Source organism: Aristolochia californica, unplaced genomic scaffold, assembly GCF_029961685.1.
Source record: "Aristolochia californica isolate CCGP_79_NKW_82.1479 unplaced genomic scaffold, dmAriCali1.0.hap1 SCAF_7, whole genome shotgun sequence".
NCBI classification, from domain to species: domain Eukaryota; kingdom Viridiplantae; phylum Streptophyta; class Magnoliopsida; order Piperales; family Aristolochiaceae; genus Aristolochia; species Aristolochia californica.
The window spans coordinates 38,047,263-38,062,697 of NW_027182268.1; the positions used below are offsets into that span (position 1 = coordinate 38,047,263).

Consider the following 15,435-nt stretch of genomic DNA (forward strand, 5'->3'; position numbering starts at 1 on the left):
TAGAATGTTGTTGAATATGTTTGAAGTGCTATGGAATGCATTTGCCATGTGGTGATGAGATTTTGGAGTTATAAATGTCTACCACATGGTATTTTGTTATTTATTGGTTGTGTTTCTGTGTGTCCCTAGTTACTACGACGGGTAATGGTTGTCTGATAAAAAAAATTTCCATGTTGACCATCTCGGATTTAGATTTTAAATGGCTGGAAGAAGACCACAAACCCCTCGATCATATGACATTTGGAACTTCGATGATGACAACAAAATGCTCGATCTCTTAGTTGAGCAAGTCAATATGGGGAACAAGATGCCCAATGGGGTTTGGAAGCATGAAGTGTATTTGGATTGTGTCAATAGGTTCTATGAAAATGCAACCCATAAAAAAACTGTTGAGCAGCTCAAGAATCGAACAAAATCATGGAAGAAAACTTACCAAACAGTAACGAGTTGTCTCAACACTAATAGGTTCGGTTGGGATACAACCACACATCAAGTTACTGCATGTCATTCTGTATGGCAAGACTATATCAAGGTTAGTAAATTATGATTTACTGTTAAATATTTTATATGTTTTCCGTATTACTAGAACTCTATTCCAAGTCATCTAAATAGAATCTGTGTACCTGAAGGTAAATAATATATTTTTATGTAGTAATTTTGTTCTATTTTATCTTCAATTATCTTATGTGAAAAATATTTTGTATTGTAGGTAAATATTATCTAGTCGATGCTGGTTATGCAAATATGCTAGGATTTTTTGGTCTATATCGAGGAACTCGTTATCATCTACAAGAATTTGGAGACAACCTTCCTAGAAATGATAAAGATCTACTCAATCGAAGGCACTCATATTTAAAGAATACTATTGAATGAAGTTTTGGTGCTTTAAAAGCTTGATTCCAAATGTTGAAAGTCGCTCATCCGTTTTCTTATAAGATCCAGATGAAAATTGTAATAACTTGTTGCATATTACAAAATTATATATGTAAAAAGGATTACAATGATATGTTTGAATTGGAAGATGATGATTCGGATGATAAGGTTGGTGGAGGAGGTGATGAGGTCCGATTAGCAGGTGAAAATTCGGATGAAGATAACGATGATCAACAACCATGCGGAGGCATCGTGCATCAAAATCCACTAGACTGCACAATTTCGAGAATGTCTTATTAACTTTGACACATGGTCTCTGTGATTCAGAAACCTGCAAAGAAGGAAGGCCAGAAAGAAGGTGCTGCCTTCAAGCCTGCCTCAAAGAGGAAAGCCAAGGACGGGGATGAGGAGAGTTCTAAGAAGAGAAAACAAAAGAGGAAAAAATATCCTAATGCACCAAAGAGGGCGATGTCTGGTTTTATGTTTTTCTCTCAATCCGAGAGAGATGTAAGTTTTTCTACAGATCTGTGGTTCTTGTGGAATAAATACCCATGCAGACTTAAGTAATGCCTAGTATCGGGGCTTTCATGTTGACATTTATCTTTGACCGCTAGATGGTCCTGAAGTTTCTGTAGTTGTGGCCGTTTTATCTCTTTGATATGCTTGTATAAATCCTTGAATGAATTTTCCTGAACCATTATCGACTGATTTAGGAACTAAAACTTCATTATTTATAGAAACCGAGAAAACAAACGAGGGAGATTGAACAAAGAAATTACTCTGTAGCTTGCAGCTCCGCTTCCATCCTCTCGCCCATGGTGTGAACGCACAAGTCAATATAGGACTTGAGCTGCTCATCTGAAAAAGCTCCAACAGGATCACACACATAGGACCACTCAACAGTACAGCCCTCGTTCACATCCGGGAAAACCTTCAAAGTCGCCGCGTACTCTCCAAATCCGATGTTATTATCGACGATCTCGTAGCTGAGAGTACGTTGGACGGGATCAATAGCTGTCAGCTTCTCCTTGACCCAGGCTACGGTGGAGCCATTGGCCAAGGAAACGCCGGACCCGGAACAGTACCCCACGCATCCGGGTTTGCTCCGCTCGCCTTCGACTAGGTAGCACGTGTTGACGTTGAAGATCCATTTGTGAGAGGTGATGAAATCCTCAGAGCAGCGACGACGTTTTTTTCTGCATAAACGGCTTCTCAGCTAGGCAATGTAAGTCTAAACATGAATTTCTAACAACATAAAATTCATCATTTAATTTAAATGGAAGCTAAATTATATCTCCCATCAAGGTTGTTCATGGCTTCGTGTTACCAAGGGAGGTGCAATTGCCAGAAGTTGAAACCACGATTAATGAGAAAACCGTTTCTCATCCAAATGGTTAACATTCTCCCACTTGGTTCAAACTTCTAATATAATCTTAAACCCATCGATAATCTGAATTTAAGTAATAAATACATTAATCATGGCGATAAGTCCTCTAATGACGAGTATTATCTTTCATGTATTATTTATACTTTATGAATAAACCCTATGTTTACTCGTGGTCCAACAATGATGAATTTTCTCAAAATTAAAATGCACATAAATATGAGAAAAACATCACATTAATTAAGAATTTCACTGAAATAACATTGTTCATACAATGAAAAATTTACATAATGGAACCAAGTTCCATATTCACAACATGATCCTTGAATTTAAACGGTAGCATGCCCTTAGTCAAAGGATCTGCGATCATTAAGTCAGTGCTGACGTGCTCAATGACCACTTTGTTTTCATTAACACGTTCTCTTATGGCTAAATACTTTATGTCGATGTGTTTACTTCGACTTCCACTTTTGTTGTTTTTTGCTATAAAAACAGCAGCTGAATTATCGCAATATATGCTTAATGGCCTAGAGATAGAATCCATAATTCTAAGCCCAGAAATTAAACTTTTAAGCCATACACCATGTGAAGTAGCTTCAAAACAGGAAACTAATTTGGCTTCCATAGTCGACGTGGCGATCAAAGTCTGTTTGGCACTCCTCCATGATATTGCTCCACTGGCCATCCAGAAAATGTATCTTGATGTTGATTTGCAGGAATCAATACCGCCAGCAAAATTAGAATCTGAGTAACCAATGACTTCTAGATTGTCCGTCTACCTATACATCAGCATATAGTCTTTGGTTCCTTGAAGGTACCTCATTACTTTCTTTGCTGTTCTCCAGTGGTCTAACCCGGGATTACTCTGATATCGCCCCAATATTCCAACAGCAAATGCAATATCAGGTCTTGTGCAGACTTGAACATACATTAGGCTTCCGACAATAGAAGCATATGGAATGTCCTTCATTTGTTCCCTTTCAAGGTCGTTTTTCGGGCATTGGTTCAAACTGAACCTATCACCCTTCACAATGGGAGCTATGCTTGGTGAACAACTCTTCATATGAAATCTCTCTAACACTGTATTAATGCAGGTTTCCTGAGGCAGACCTAAGATACCTCAAAATCTGTTTTTATGAATCTTAATGCTAATGACATAAGATGCCTCACCCATATCCTTCATATCAAAATTGTTAGAGAGAAATTGTTTCACCTCATGTAGAATACCCTTATCATTGGTTGCTAGCAAAATGTCGTCCACATATAGAACACGAACACAAATTTTACTCCGACTGACCTTTTGGTTTATACTTTGATCCATAATGTTTTCTACAAACCCGAATGAATAAATTACATTATGGAATTTCAAATACCATTGGCGGGATGCTTGTATTAATCCATATATTGACTTTTTTAGCTTGCAAACCAATTAGTCACCATCACTAGAGGGGAATTCTTCAGGTTGTTTCATGTAAACCTCCTCCTCTAGATCTCCATTGAGAAATGTCGTTTTCACATCCATTTGTTGCAACTCTAAGTCAAAATGTCCTACTAATGCCAAAATAATGCGCAAGGAATCTTTCTTAGATACAGGAAAAAAAGTTTCCTTGTAATCGATTCCTTCTTTCTAAGTGAATCCCTTAGCAACGAGTTTTGCCTTATATCACTCAATGTTGCCTAATGAGTCTTTCTTTGTTTTAAAGACCCATTTACATCCAATGACTTTAAATCCACTAGGTAACTCAACAAGATCCTAGACTCCGTTACTCTTCATAGAATTTATCTCTTCCTTCATGGCATTGTACCATAATTCTGATTCTTTGCAACTCATAGCTTCTGAAAAATACATGGGATCATTTGCGGTTCCAATGTCAGATTCTTGCAGATACACAATATAATCATCGGGAATTGTTGATCTCCTGAGTCTAGTAGATCTTCTTAATGTTGAACCATCATTTTCCTGAGAAGTATGTGGTTCAACTAGTTGTTCAAAAGTGTTTGGCAACTCTTGAAGTACCTGATCAACCAGAATGTTGTCAGCATTTTGTAGAACTTCAATGATTGGTTGTTCAACTCCAGTTTGTACTTGAGGGGTGCAGTAAACAATAACCAATCTATCACTTGAGGTGGAAGGTTGATATTCTAAATGATCCTTCTCAAAAACTATGTTCCGAGTTGGATTCCTCCCACTAATCAAGTCACTTTCAAGAAATATTGCATTTCTTGATTCCACAATCCTAGTGTTGTGAGATGGACAATAAAATCCGGAACATTTGGACCTTTCAGCATATCCAATGAAATACCTACTAATGGTCCTTGGGTCCAACTTCTTCTCTTGTGGATTATATATTCTCACTTCAAACGGGCATCCCCAAACGCGCATATGTCACAAACTCGGTTTCCAATATTTCCATAATTCAAATGGCGCTTTTGGAACAGCCTTGGTTGGAACTCGGTTTAATATATACACTACCATCTTAAGTGCTTTAGGTCACAAAGATCTAGGAAGATTGGAGTTGCTAAGCATACTCCGCACCATGCCTAATAATGTTTTGTTTCTTCTTTCTAATACACCATTTTGGTCCGGAGAACCAGGCATGGTATATTGGGCAACAATCTCATGTTCTTAAAGAAACTTTGCAAATGGGCCAGGTGCTTGTCCATTTTCTGTGTATCTACCATAGTATTCTCCACCTCTATCTGGTCTCACGATTTTAATTTGCTCACCGCATTGTGTCTGTACTTCAGCCTTAAAGATCTTAAAGGCAACTAATGCTTTATTCTTGTTATAAAGCATGTAGAGATACATGTATCGTGAGGAATCATCTATAAAAGAGATGAAGTGTTTCTGACCATGTGAGTCCATGTCTGGACTACATATATCAGTATGTATGATCTCTAATATGGTTAAACTCCTATTGGCACCTTTCTTTGACTTGTTAGTCTGTTTTCCCTTAATGCAGTCTACACAAGTCTCAAAATCAGTAAAATCCAGAGTATTAAGTACTCCTTCATTCACTAATATTTTAATTCTATTTATGGAGATATGACCTAATCTCTGGTAGCATAATATAGAGGAATCCTCATTAATAACACCTCTTTTATTACCAGTGTGAACATGCATTGAACCGTAAGTGGCATTGTTTTGTAAATTAATGCAATAAAGACCATCAGACAATGTACCATTCCCAACACAATCAAACTTATAATATAAACTAAAAGATGAGTCTGAAAAGTTAAAAGAATATCCATAAGGTACAAGCCTTGAAACTGAAATCAAGTTTCTTGAGAAACTTGGAACATAAAAGTTCTTTTCTAATTTTAAAACAAAGCCACTACTTAAAGTTAAATAGCAAGTTCCTATAGCTTCCACATGTGAGCTCATCTGATCTCCTGAGAAAATGTCCACTAGTTTCCTTAGGTTTTACAAACCCTGCAAGGAATGCGAGATGTGGATTGTTAATCCAGAATCAATCCACCAAGTGTAATTATTGACATTGACCATATTAAATTCATAACAAACAAATGAAGTTGGTATACCTTTGTCAACAAGCCATTTCTGAAACTTGGTGCATTCCTTCTTCTTGTGTCCCTTCTTTTTACAGAAGAGACACTTGGAATCTTTCTTAATACCAACTTGGGGGGGTATTTTACCCTTCCCTTTTTGTTTGGCTTGATACTTGCCCTTTCCATGTGTTGCCAGCATGACACTTTCTCCTTGTTCCATCACCAGTCTCCCTTCCTCTTGAACACACATGGTCAAAAGTTCATTAACTGACCATTTATCTTTATGTGTATTGTACGAGATTTTGAAGGGTCCATATTGGTGCGGAAAGGAATTCAGGATGTAATGCACCACAAAAGATTCTGACATATCAACCTCTAGATTTTTTAATTGAGCCGTAATATCCGTCATTTGCATGATGTGCTCACACACACCTCTCATACTAGTGTGCTTTAGGGATGAGAACTTCATGATTAAGGTGTTTGTTAATGCCTTATCTGTAGTGACAAATTGAGCATCAATGGCTTTCAGCAAGTCTTTAACATTTTCATACTACTCAACAGAACCACGAAGACTAGCCGCAATTTTAGTCTTAATGAAAATTACACTGAGGCGATTAGATCGCTCCCATCGTTCATAAAGTGTAATTTCAGTTGCAGTGCTGGTATCAATAATTACCGATGGTTCGTCTTTCCTAATAGCATAATCTCTATCCATCCACCATAAATGAAGTATTCTCTCTTTCCAGACCTTATAGTTATCTCCCTTAAGATCAAGGATATCACAACGAATATCAGAGTACATAAAATTACAAATTACATGTTAATGTTAAAACTGAGGCCTGAATAAAATATTATGCTTTGCCAATGTAAATCATGCTTAAAAATCAAATCAATTGACATAAAAACATTGCTTGTGGGCTAAATATTTTTTAATTCAAGCAAATTCAATATTCTTTATGAGTAAACTTGATGACAAAACTATCAAATTATTTATTAATTCATAATTCTTGTAGGTAAATTATGAATAATTTGATATTTTATCCTAATTAATATACTCAAATATAATAAAAATTCTTGTGGGATAAACTTTATTATATTAAGTATAATTAATTACAATTAATTTCTACTTTTTCTATATAATAAAACTATCAAATTATTTATGAATAACTTGATATTTTATCCTAACTAATAAACTCAAATATATAAAATTCATGTGGAATAAAATTTATTATATCAAGTAAAATTAGTTACAATTAATGACTAATATTTCTTTATGTGATCCTAATCATAATATATAATTTTTATTAAATTAAAGATGTTTTGGCTACTCTCTAATTAATAAAAAATTATATAGATCACTAGACATTAAATCTCATAAATGTATGAGAATAGCATGAATGGCATAATTTTAACTTACACTAACCTGTTATCATTATGCACAAAATATTCTCATAACATATGCAGAATTAAAAACGATAATATTATGCATCTTTAATTTCATGCATTTAAATATATACCAAAAAAATACATAAAAATTGTAATAGGAAATAAATGTAAAACTTCCAATAAACATAACAGTCGACGGCCACTGGCCTAATGGTCACTGGCGCAAATGAATTTGCGAGTGCGCGGGTTCGAATCCCGCTGGCGCAAATGAATTATAAGTACCGAGTTGGCTCGGTCCAAGAACGGCGAGCCAACACGTCCCAGTCGACCCGATTTTTTTTTTTTCTCTCTTTCACCGAATCAACCCGACCTAAGTCACGGTTGCCGAGCTGGGACGGTGAGTTGCAGAAGACTCATCCCGAGCCAACTCGATGGTATTTACAAAAATACCTTATGAATTTAATTAACATGTTTTTGCGCGCTGGAGGTCGTCTTCAACCTCAACCTCCACCCACGCGCGGAAAGAAGGTTCGTCAGAGTTCCGCCGGCGTTGGCGTTCTAAGGCATCGCGAGAGAGCCGTCGACAGTCCCACTCTGAGAGCGGAAAGAGACTGTCAGCACTAGTTGTTTTTATACAATGTCGACGCTGGCAAACCGTGCGAAATGGTCGCCGGCGTCGATGCTACGTCTTTCTCCGATGTGAGAACCCCGATTGCCACAAGTAGTGAGCGCATAATTTGTTTAAAACAGACACTAAAAACAATCACAGAGACTCTCGGAATAGAAACATTGGATCAGAGGTCTGCTCTGATACCAACTGTAAGCCTAAACACGAATTTTTTAGAACATGAAATTTATCATTTAATTTAAACGGAAGTTAAATCATACTTCCTTTCATACGCTTCAAATTCCTTCTCTTTGTTCTCTGTTTGGCACTTCCGATCTCTCAACACTCATGGCGATGACTCAATTGAAGGTGCTTGAGTGACGAGACAGGGGACCAAAAATACAATGTGAAGCAAACCTCCTATCAAGGTTGTTCGTGGCTTCGTATTACCAAAGAAGTTGCAACTGCCAGGAGTTGAGACCACGATTAATGAGAAAACCGTTTATCATAAAAACGGTCCTACCTTCCCACTTAGCGTAGTGGCTGCTGACTTTCTTCAACGTGAAACAATTTTCTCGGCAGGTTCACGTGAGAGTGGAGCAATCTGGAGAGGCCGGAGGGAATCTCTTAAAAGTCAAAAGGCAGAAATGGATTTGAAAAGTAGAGAGCAGTAATGTAAAATTCCCAATTTCCACACCACATTTGGAGGCAGTGACGAGTGGGCCCATCCGTTACGCAAGCCAAGAGGCATTGTCAGAATCATCGTGCCGCAACCAAAATAGGTTAAAGAGAAAAAAGAATAAAAAAATAAGTTTTTGTTCTTTTATTTGGATATATAGATTTCTTATATATGTGGAAAATAAAAATAAAATTAGTAAATTTTAAAATGAGTGATTTGCAATTTTTGAAAAATAACAGTAATTTTAGCATTTTCTGGGTCCGTGTAATTAGCTTTTGATGAGGAACTTTTAAAAAAGAAAAAATTCCCTGCCTCTTTGGTTGGAATGATTCGGGAAAGACGATGCACAAACTCACGCAACTTTCCTTAAAACGCTAAAAGATGTTCCTCTTTTTCTCAGGAATTTCGATTATGAGAATAATTCATTTCGTTCCCTTCGATACTTGCAATCCGGAATTGGTAAGAGTCCAAGACAGAGATGGAAAGAAAGATTTCACCCATCAAAGCAAAAACATGGAAGAAAGGCAGCAGAATTTGGAATTAAGAACTAAGAACAACAGTAGAGGATCACATGAGAATTGGGAAGAGACGATGAAAAGAAAAAGTCACTTATTCGGCTTTGAGTGCTTCCGCCATCCTCTTCGCCATGGTTTCCACCTCAAGTCCCACATACTCCACAATCTGTTCATGGGTCCAAGCCAGCATCGGCTCCGCCTCGAAAGACCAGTCGATTGTGCAGGCATCATCACCGTCCGGCGAGACCGTGATCGTTCCAACATAATAGTTGAAGCCGATGTTGTTATCAAGAACCTGATAGCTTAAACTGCGTTGGACAGGATCCATGGCTATCAACTTTTCCTTGGAATGGCTGCCAACCTCGCTGCCAGGGATGGGCGGACCAGCGTTAAGCCTGACACAGCCGAGTTGCCCTAATTCTCCTTCTATAATATCGCTGGAATCCAGGTTTGGGATCCATTTGTATAAGGCCCCAAAGTCTTGCAGGAGTGCCCAAACTGTGTCAGCTAAGACGCCGGGAACCTTTGCACTGGCCTTGCCTACCCACTTGGGTGCCTCTGCCGTCTGCGCCATTTTCAAGCAAAGTTTCTCCTGGGGAGAAAAGGCGCACCAGCAATCAAATATAGCTGATTTTCGGCTTTACATGAAATTACCAAACAAATGGCCTGTGCGTTCAGAGTTGACCAGCTTAAAATAATATGATATGGTATTTTAAGTCGGATTCTCATAAATTAAACAATCTCAAGCATCTGGTTAATGTTAGTTGAAGCTCAGACATGTCCATTAATGGCCGTTGAGCCTTTCACAAAGTAGTTCAAATCTATTAACTAATGCGACAGACTCCAGTCAAATAAGGAGACAACCCAAGAAAAAGAAAAAAAGGGAAAGAATCAAATAACCCATGCCTCCTAGGTTTTAAGGTATTCCAAGTAGAAGAATCTGCCATTGATACGATCTATCATCCTTCACGAGGAGAGCAGAAATCTTCAGAGAGGCTCAGACCTATCATATTTCGAGTGGTTTTTCGGCCGGTGAGTAAAAAGTAAACTGAGGCCTCGCCTCGGAGCTCATGAGATCACAGGCAGAGTCCACTGGTATTCCGCAAACTCGAGTTCGGCACAGGGCCCGCCCCGATGGTACGTAGATTCCACTGTCGTCCTCCCGGTGCGACTCCTCTGAACTCTCCAGAAAGACATCGATGATTGTCGATTGGCTTCTCGAGGGTAAGGGTGGCTTTGAACCGAGCCGGCTCGGTTCGATTCTTCGTTTATCGAGTTCGAGCCGAGCTGGATCGAGTTCGAGCACAGAAATCGGCTCGTTTAGGTAAACCAGCCGAGCTCGACCGAAGCTAGGTTTGGTTCGTTAGCTCGCGAGCCGGCTCGAAGTGAGTCGGATCGGTATGGATCAGTAACGGGATCGCGAGCGAGCGGGGGAGCGGGAGCGAGAGCGAGGGGGGGAAAAAAATTTTCCTCCCCCTTCGTCACCGTCGACCCCTCCCATCGGTTGTTGTCGCCGCCTCTACCGCCGTTGCAGCTGCTCGCCGCCTCCGTCGTGGCCGTCATCCCCAACGATAGGTCCTCCCCGGCATCGTAACCCCCTTCCCTCCACGTCGTCTCGGCGGAAAACCAAAACAGGGGAGAAATAATCTCCCCCCTCCCTCGCGAGAAGATGAACTCGCACATGCGAGCTCATAAAAAAAAAAAAAAAATTCTTGTGGAAAAAATTAAAAATAAATTTTATAGAAATAATTTTCTATAAACTATTAGTGTCTCATTTTTAAAAAAAAAAATTCTAATTAAATTTTTTTATTAAAAATCATATAGTTTTCTATGTAAGATTTTTCATACCAAGATGGGGTAGAAAACTGTATAGAAAATTTTTGAATAAGTATTTAACAGTTGATGCTGTAATAATTTTAGCATGAAGCAATTTTCATTGCAATTTTGTGTTTGATATTTTATTTAATTAAAAATTTATCGATAAGTATAATAATATATTAGATTGATTATTAATTTTATTTATTTCCCTATAAGAGACAATAAAAGGTCCATTTAACTTTCCTAAGAAAATTTTAAAATATTTCATGTAATTTTCTAATAAGTCACTAATAGTAATAAGATTTTATTTAAAAGTTTTTTGGGAATATGTATCATAGGAAAAATATTTTTAGTTTTTCCTAGAATATAAATTTTTATCTAGGGGCACTAAGGAGGCCATAATAAATTATGGCCAGATTCAAAAATTACAAAACAAGCTAGACAACAATTGGAGTAAAAAATATTAATATTGGTGCATTTTAATCCATTATTGAAATTCAATCCTGAACCTCCCCTATCATTATATTTTTTAAAAATGTATGCATAATTTTATATATAATTTATTCAAAGCCACCCCTACGTGCGAGATCATAAATAAGGAAAAAAAAAACTCTTTGTCCCTTCCTCATGGCTCTTAAATAAATTGAAAAGAACTTTTAGTAGAAATACGTTTCTAGAGACTATTAGTGGTTTTTTCAATAAATGTTGAAAAAACATTTTTAATAGAAATATAGGGACCATTAGTGCCTTATTTTTTAAAATATTTTTCTAATTATAAATTATTTTTAAAAAATCATATAATTTTCTAAGTAAGATTTTCTTGCCAATATGGGTTAGAAAACCATATAGAAAAATTTTGAATAAGTATTTGACAGTTGATGATATAATACTTTGAGCATGAGGCAATTTTCATAGCAATTTTGTGTTTGACATTTGATGTGATTAAAAATTTATCAATAAGTATAATAATATATTAGATTCATTATTAATTTTTATTTATTTCCTTAGAAAAGGCAATAAGAGGTCCATTTAACTTTCCTAAGAAAAACTTAAAATATTTCTTGTAATTTTCTAGTAAGTCTGTAATAGTAATAGGATTTTATTTAAAGGATTTATAATTTTTATTTGGGTGATTGTAAATTGATAGTGATATTTTATTTAATTTTGTTGTGTTTGATTATTGTATGGAGTTTATTTATAATGTTATATAGTGTATGGAGTGTTTAGATTATTTTATGGAGTGTATAAACAATTTCATGAAGTGTTTATAGAATATATAGACAATTTTATGGAGTGTTTATGCAGGTATTATGTATATTGATTATGTCCAATTTTAAGTAGAGGTCATGCCGAATTTTATACAAATATTATATATAGAGATTATGCTCAATTTTAAGTAGAGGTTATGCCCAATCTTATACACATATTATATATATAAGTTATGCCCAATTTTATGTAAAATGTATGCATAATTTTATATACATTTTATTCAATATATTTTTTAAAAAATTTTAAATATATGTTGAGACTCGAAGCTCGGCTCGAACTCATTGGGTTCGAGTTCGATAACAATTTTAGGCTCGAGACGAGGCTCGGTTCAAAGCTCAACTCAAAATATTTAAATCAAGTTCGACTCGAACATAAACAGGTTCAAGCTCTCCTCCACCCCTACGCGAGGGCACGCCTGGGGTCTCCAGACTTTGAATCGGAGCCACTAGCGAGTACCCAGTCATAACTTCTAGAACTATTACCAGAGCAAGTTGCAGTCGCCATAATTATTTGCGTTATCACCACGAAAGCTATCCAACTGCAATTGTGGCCTTCGGCTACTGAATAAAAGGACAATACTGTCGTTAAAGTCTACTTTTGCTGCTCTGTAACGATTGCTCCGGACTGTAAAATGCAAATTTGGCGTAATACTATGAGCCTGTTGTGCCCTGTATATCTCGATCTGATCTATGAGGCCGTTATGCTCTGTATATCTGATACAGTTCTTTTCACAATTTATACTCAGATTATATCCTATTTATTCTCTGATTACTTCCATTTCAGTTCTACGACCTAGCCGTAGATGAAGATGTAAGGATATGATGGACGAAATTCAATAATTAATAGATGAGATCATGAGACAATCGACCATGGAGAAAGAACACAATGAACTATTGATACTAGAAATATCTTATTTCAGGGATCTAGAAAACATAACAGACCCTCGTAGTAGCATTAAGGCAACCTCGACAAACGTAACCGCAAGCACTTTCACACGAAAACACACAAGCAAGAAACGAGACATGTTAAGCTTTAGCTTCTTCGACGATCTTCCCTGCCATGTAGTTGGCACAGAAGGAAATGTAACCGGTGATCTTCTCCACAGACCATCCGGGGGGCGGCATGGGCGAACTAGTGAAGGACCACTCGATGGTGCTTCCATCCTCCTCCGGTAACACCTTCAGGGTCGCCACGTAATCCTTGAACCCGATATTGTTCTCGAGGACCTCGTAGCTCAGAGTGCGTTCCACCGGGTTATACGCCACCAATTTCTCGTTGGTGAAGGCGCGTTCCTGGGAGCCGGGGAGGGGATCCCCACTGCAGAGCCTGACGCAACCGAGTTTACCCGGCTCTCCGGATTCGATGGTCGTGGTGTCGAGGCTTGGGAAGTATTTGTAAAAGTGGGCGTAATCGTCTATGGCCGCCCAAACTTTGTCCGGAGAGACGCCTTCTACCTTGGCGCTAGCCTTTCCCTCCCACGTATCTTCAGCAGCCATTAGTGAGCAGAGAGGCAGAGAATTTCAGGGGAGGATTGTAGAGAGAGAGATGGGAGTGAATTGCAGAAGCAGGGCAGGGCAGGGAGAGCGGTGACAAACCTTTCCTTCTATAAGGACATTGAGAATATCCGATTACCAAAACGCCCTCAACCAAATTTTCGACTTTTTCTCATATATTAACTATTTTTTCAAATATGTTTTTGATTTGTTTTCAAGCTGTTAAGTGAGGGGTAATTTTGTAATTAAATAGTAATGTAGAGAGACTTGAATTGAAGTGAGATTACACCATTTTATTCGCTTAGGTCAACACGAGGGAAAACTGTTTCCTACCTATTTTACAAATCATAAGCTTTCCACGTGCGACGTGCGTTGCTTCTTGCCCCCCCCCCCCCCCCCCCCCCCGCTATTCTGCTCTCCCTCTCCTCGGCCTTTGTCTCCCGGAGATCTCTGCTCCCTCCGCGATCGTTCGGCAAAGTGTTTTTTTTTCTCCTCCCTCTTCCCCCACCCCTGTCGGTCGTCCTCCCTCTCCTCTCCCTCTCGACCTCCGTCGCAGAGCACGGGGGGCCAAACCTCTGTCGCATAGCCCTTTGGCCTCCCTATTTTCTCCCTCTCGGCGTACCATCGGAGCGTCGCCTCTGTCACCATTGCCCACTGGCCCGTTGTCGAGGAAGATGAAGACGATGTTTAATTTTTCATTAAGAAAAATTAAACCATCGTCATAATTGGTTTAATTATCCAAGTAATTAAACCATTAGTTTTTTATTTTGTTGCTAATATATTATTATTTAATAATATGTAAAATATATATTATGTTATTGATAAATTAATTAATTAATTAATTTATTATGTATTTTTTATTTTTTATTAAAATAGTGAGTTTTAATGTTAAACTATATCTTATGTTATTAAAAAATAATTTATTTATTTATTATATTCACTTATGTTATTTTTAACTTTTGTATTTATTTTAAATAATTTATTCTAGTCACGCGTAATTAGTATATTAATTTATAATAAACTGTAATCATTAATTGGTTTAATTATCCAATTGTTATAATTAATTAAACCATTAGGTTTATTTATTATATTCTCTTGTGTTATTTTTTAATTTTTTTCTTACTTTTGTATAATTTATTATAGTCACACGTAATTATTGTTTTAATTTTAAATAAATTATAATCATTAAGTAATATAATATAATTTTTGTTAATTAGGATATTAATATATTATAATACTACACGTTAAATCACTTATAAATGTAGTAACCACGTTTATTTTTGTTAATTATATATTTAGGTATATGTTCTATTTAAGTATATTATAAAAAGGTTACTCATTTTTTTTTTTATATCATATTTTTCATTTGGGGGCACTAACACTTGAATCTGTTTTCTAGCCACTTGAACTCATCTATACTAACACCCAAACATGAGTTGAAGTTGAATCAATTCATTTTATTTCAAATTGTGTATTAACTCCCCCATAAAGAAACATTGACAGAAACCTAACAGAAAAGTGTGGATTAGATAGCCGTGATACGAGATGTCGGCCAAAATGTGGTATGTACTGGCCAAGTTTCAAAGCCATGGTTAGAAACTTGAAAGGGGGTACAGGTAGCAAGTGAAGAAGAGGAGTAAGCAGAGTGAGAAGAGTGAGACACGGTGAGGTGCAGTGAGACCTATAAATAATAGATATCGTGATTTTCCGAATCTGTCACTCTGGCAGTGCTTCCTTCGTTCGCATTATCTTTTTTGCAGTTAATACACAGAGATATGAATACAATAAATATGTTACACTTAGACCTCCCTTGTTTTTATGTCTAATAAGGGGAGTGAGGGGGCATTCCCCTCTAAAGATGATAGGTTAAATGGATCCAACCCACTTAAAAGTAAGGATGGAGA

At 37.1% G+C, this 15,435-nt stretch overlaps 3 protein-coding genes across 3 annotated transcripts; all 3 read right to left on the minus strand.

Annotated features, from left to right (window-relative positions):
• Window positions 1-1,648: 1,648 nt before the first annotated feature.
• Window positions 1,649-3,188, minus strand: LOC137937421 (lachrymatory-factor synthase-like). Its single transcript, XM_068782482.1, has 2 exons — window positions 3,076-3,188; window positions 1,649-2,069 (listed from the first exon to the last, which is right to left on the minus strand). The coding sequence occupies exons 1-2, from the start codon at window positions 3,186-3,188 to the stop codon at window positions 1,649-1,651; spliced, it is 534 nt and encodes a 177-aa protein (XP_068638583.1).
• A 5,857-nt stretch (window positions 3,189-9,045) lies between these two features.
• LOC137937422 (lachrymatory-factor synthase-like) lies at window positions 9,046-9,525 on the minus strand. Its single transcript, XM_068782484.1, has one exon. The coding sequence runs from the start codon at window positions 9,523-9,525 to the stop codon at window positions 9,046-9,048; it is 480 nt and encodes a 159-aa protein (XP_068638585.1).
• Window positions 9,526-13,063: 3,538 nt separating this feature from the next.
• Window positions 13,064-13,534, minus strand: LOC137937423 (lachrymatory-factor synthase-like). The gene has a single exon (XM_068782485.1). The coding sequence runs from the start codon at window positions 13,532-13,534 to the stop codon at window positions 13,064-13,066; it is 471 nt and encodes a 156-aa protein (XP_068638586.1).
• Window positions 13,535-15,435: the final 1,901 nt, after the last annotated feature.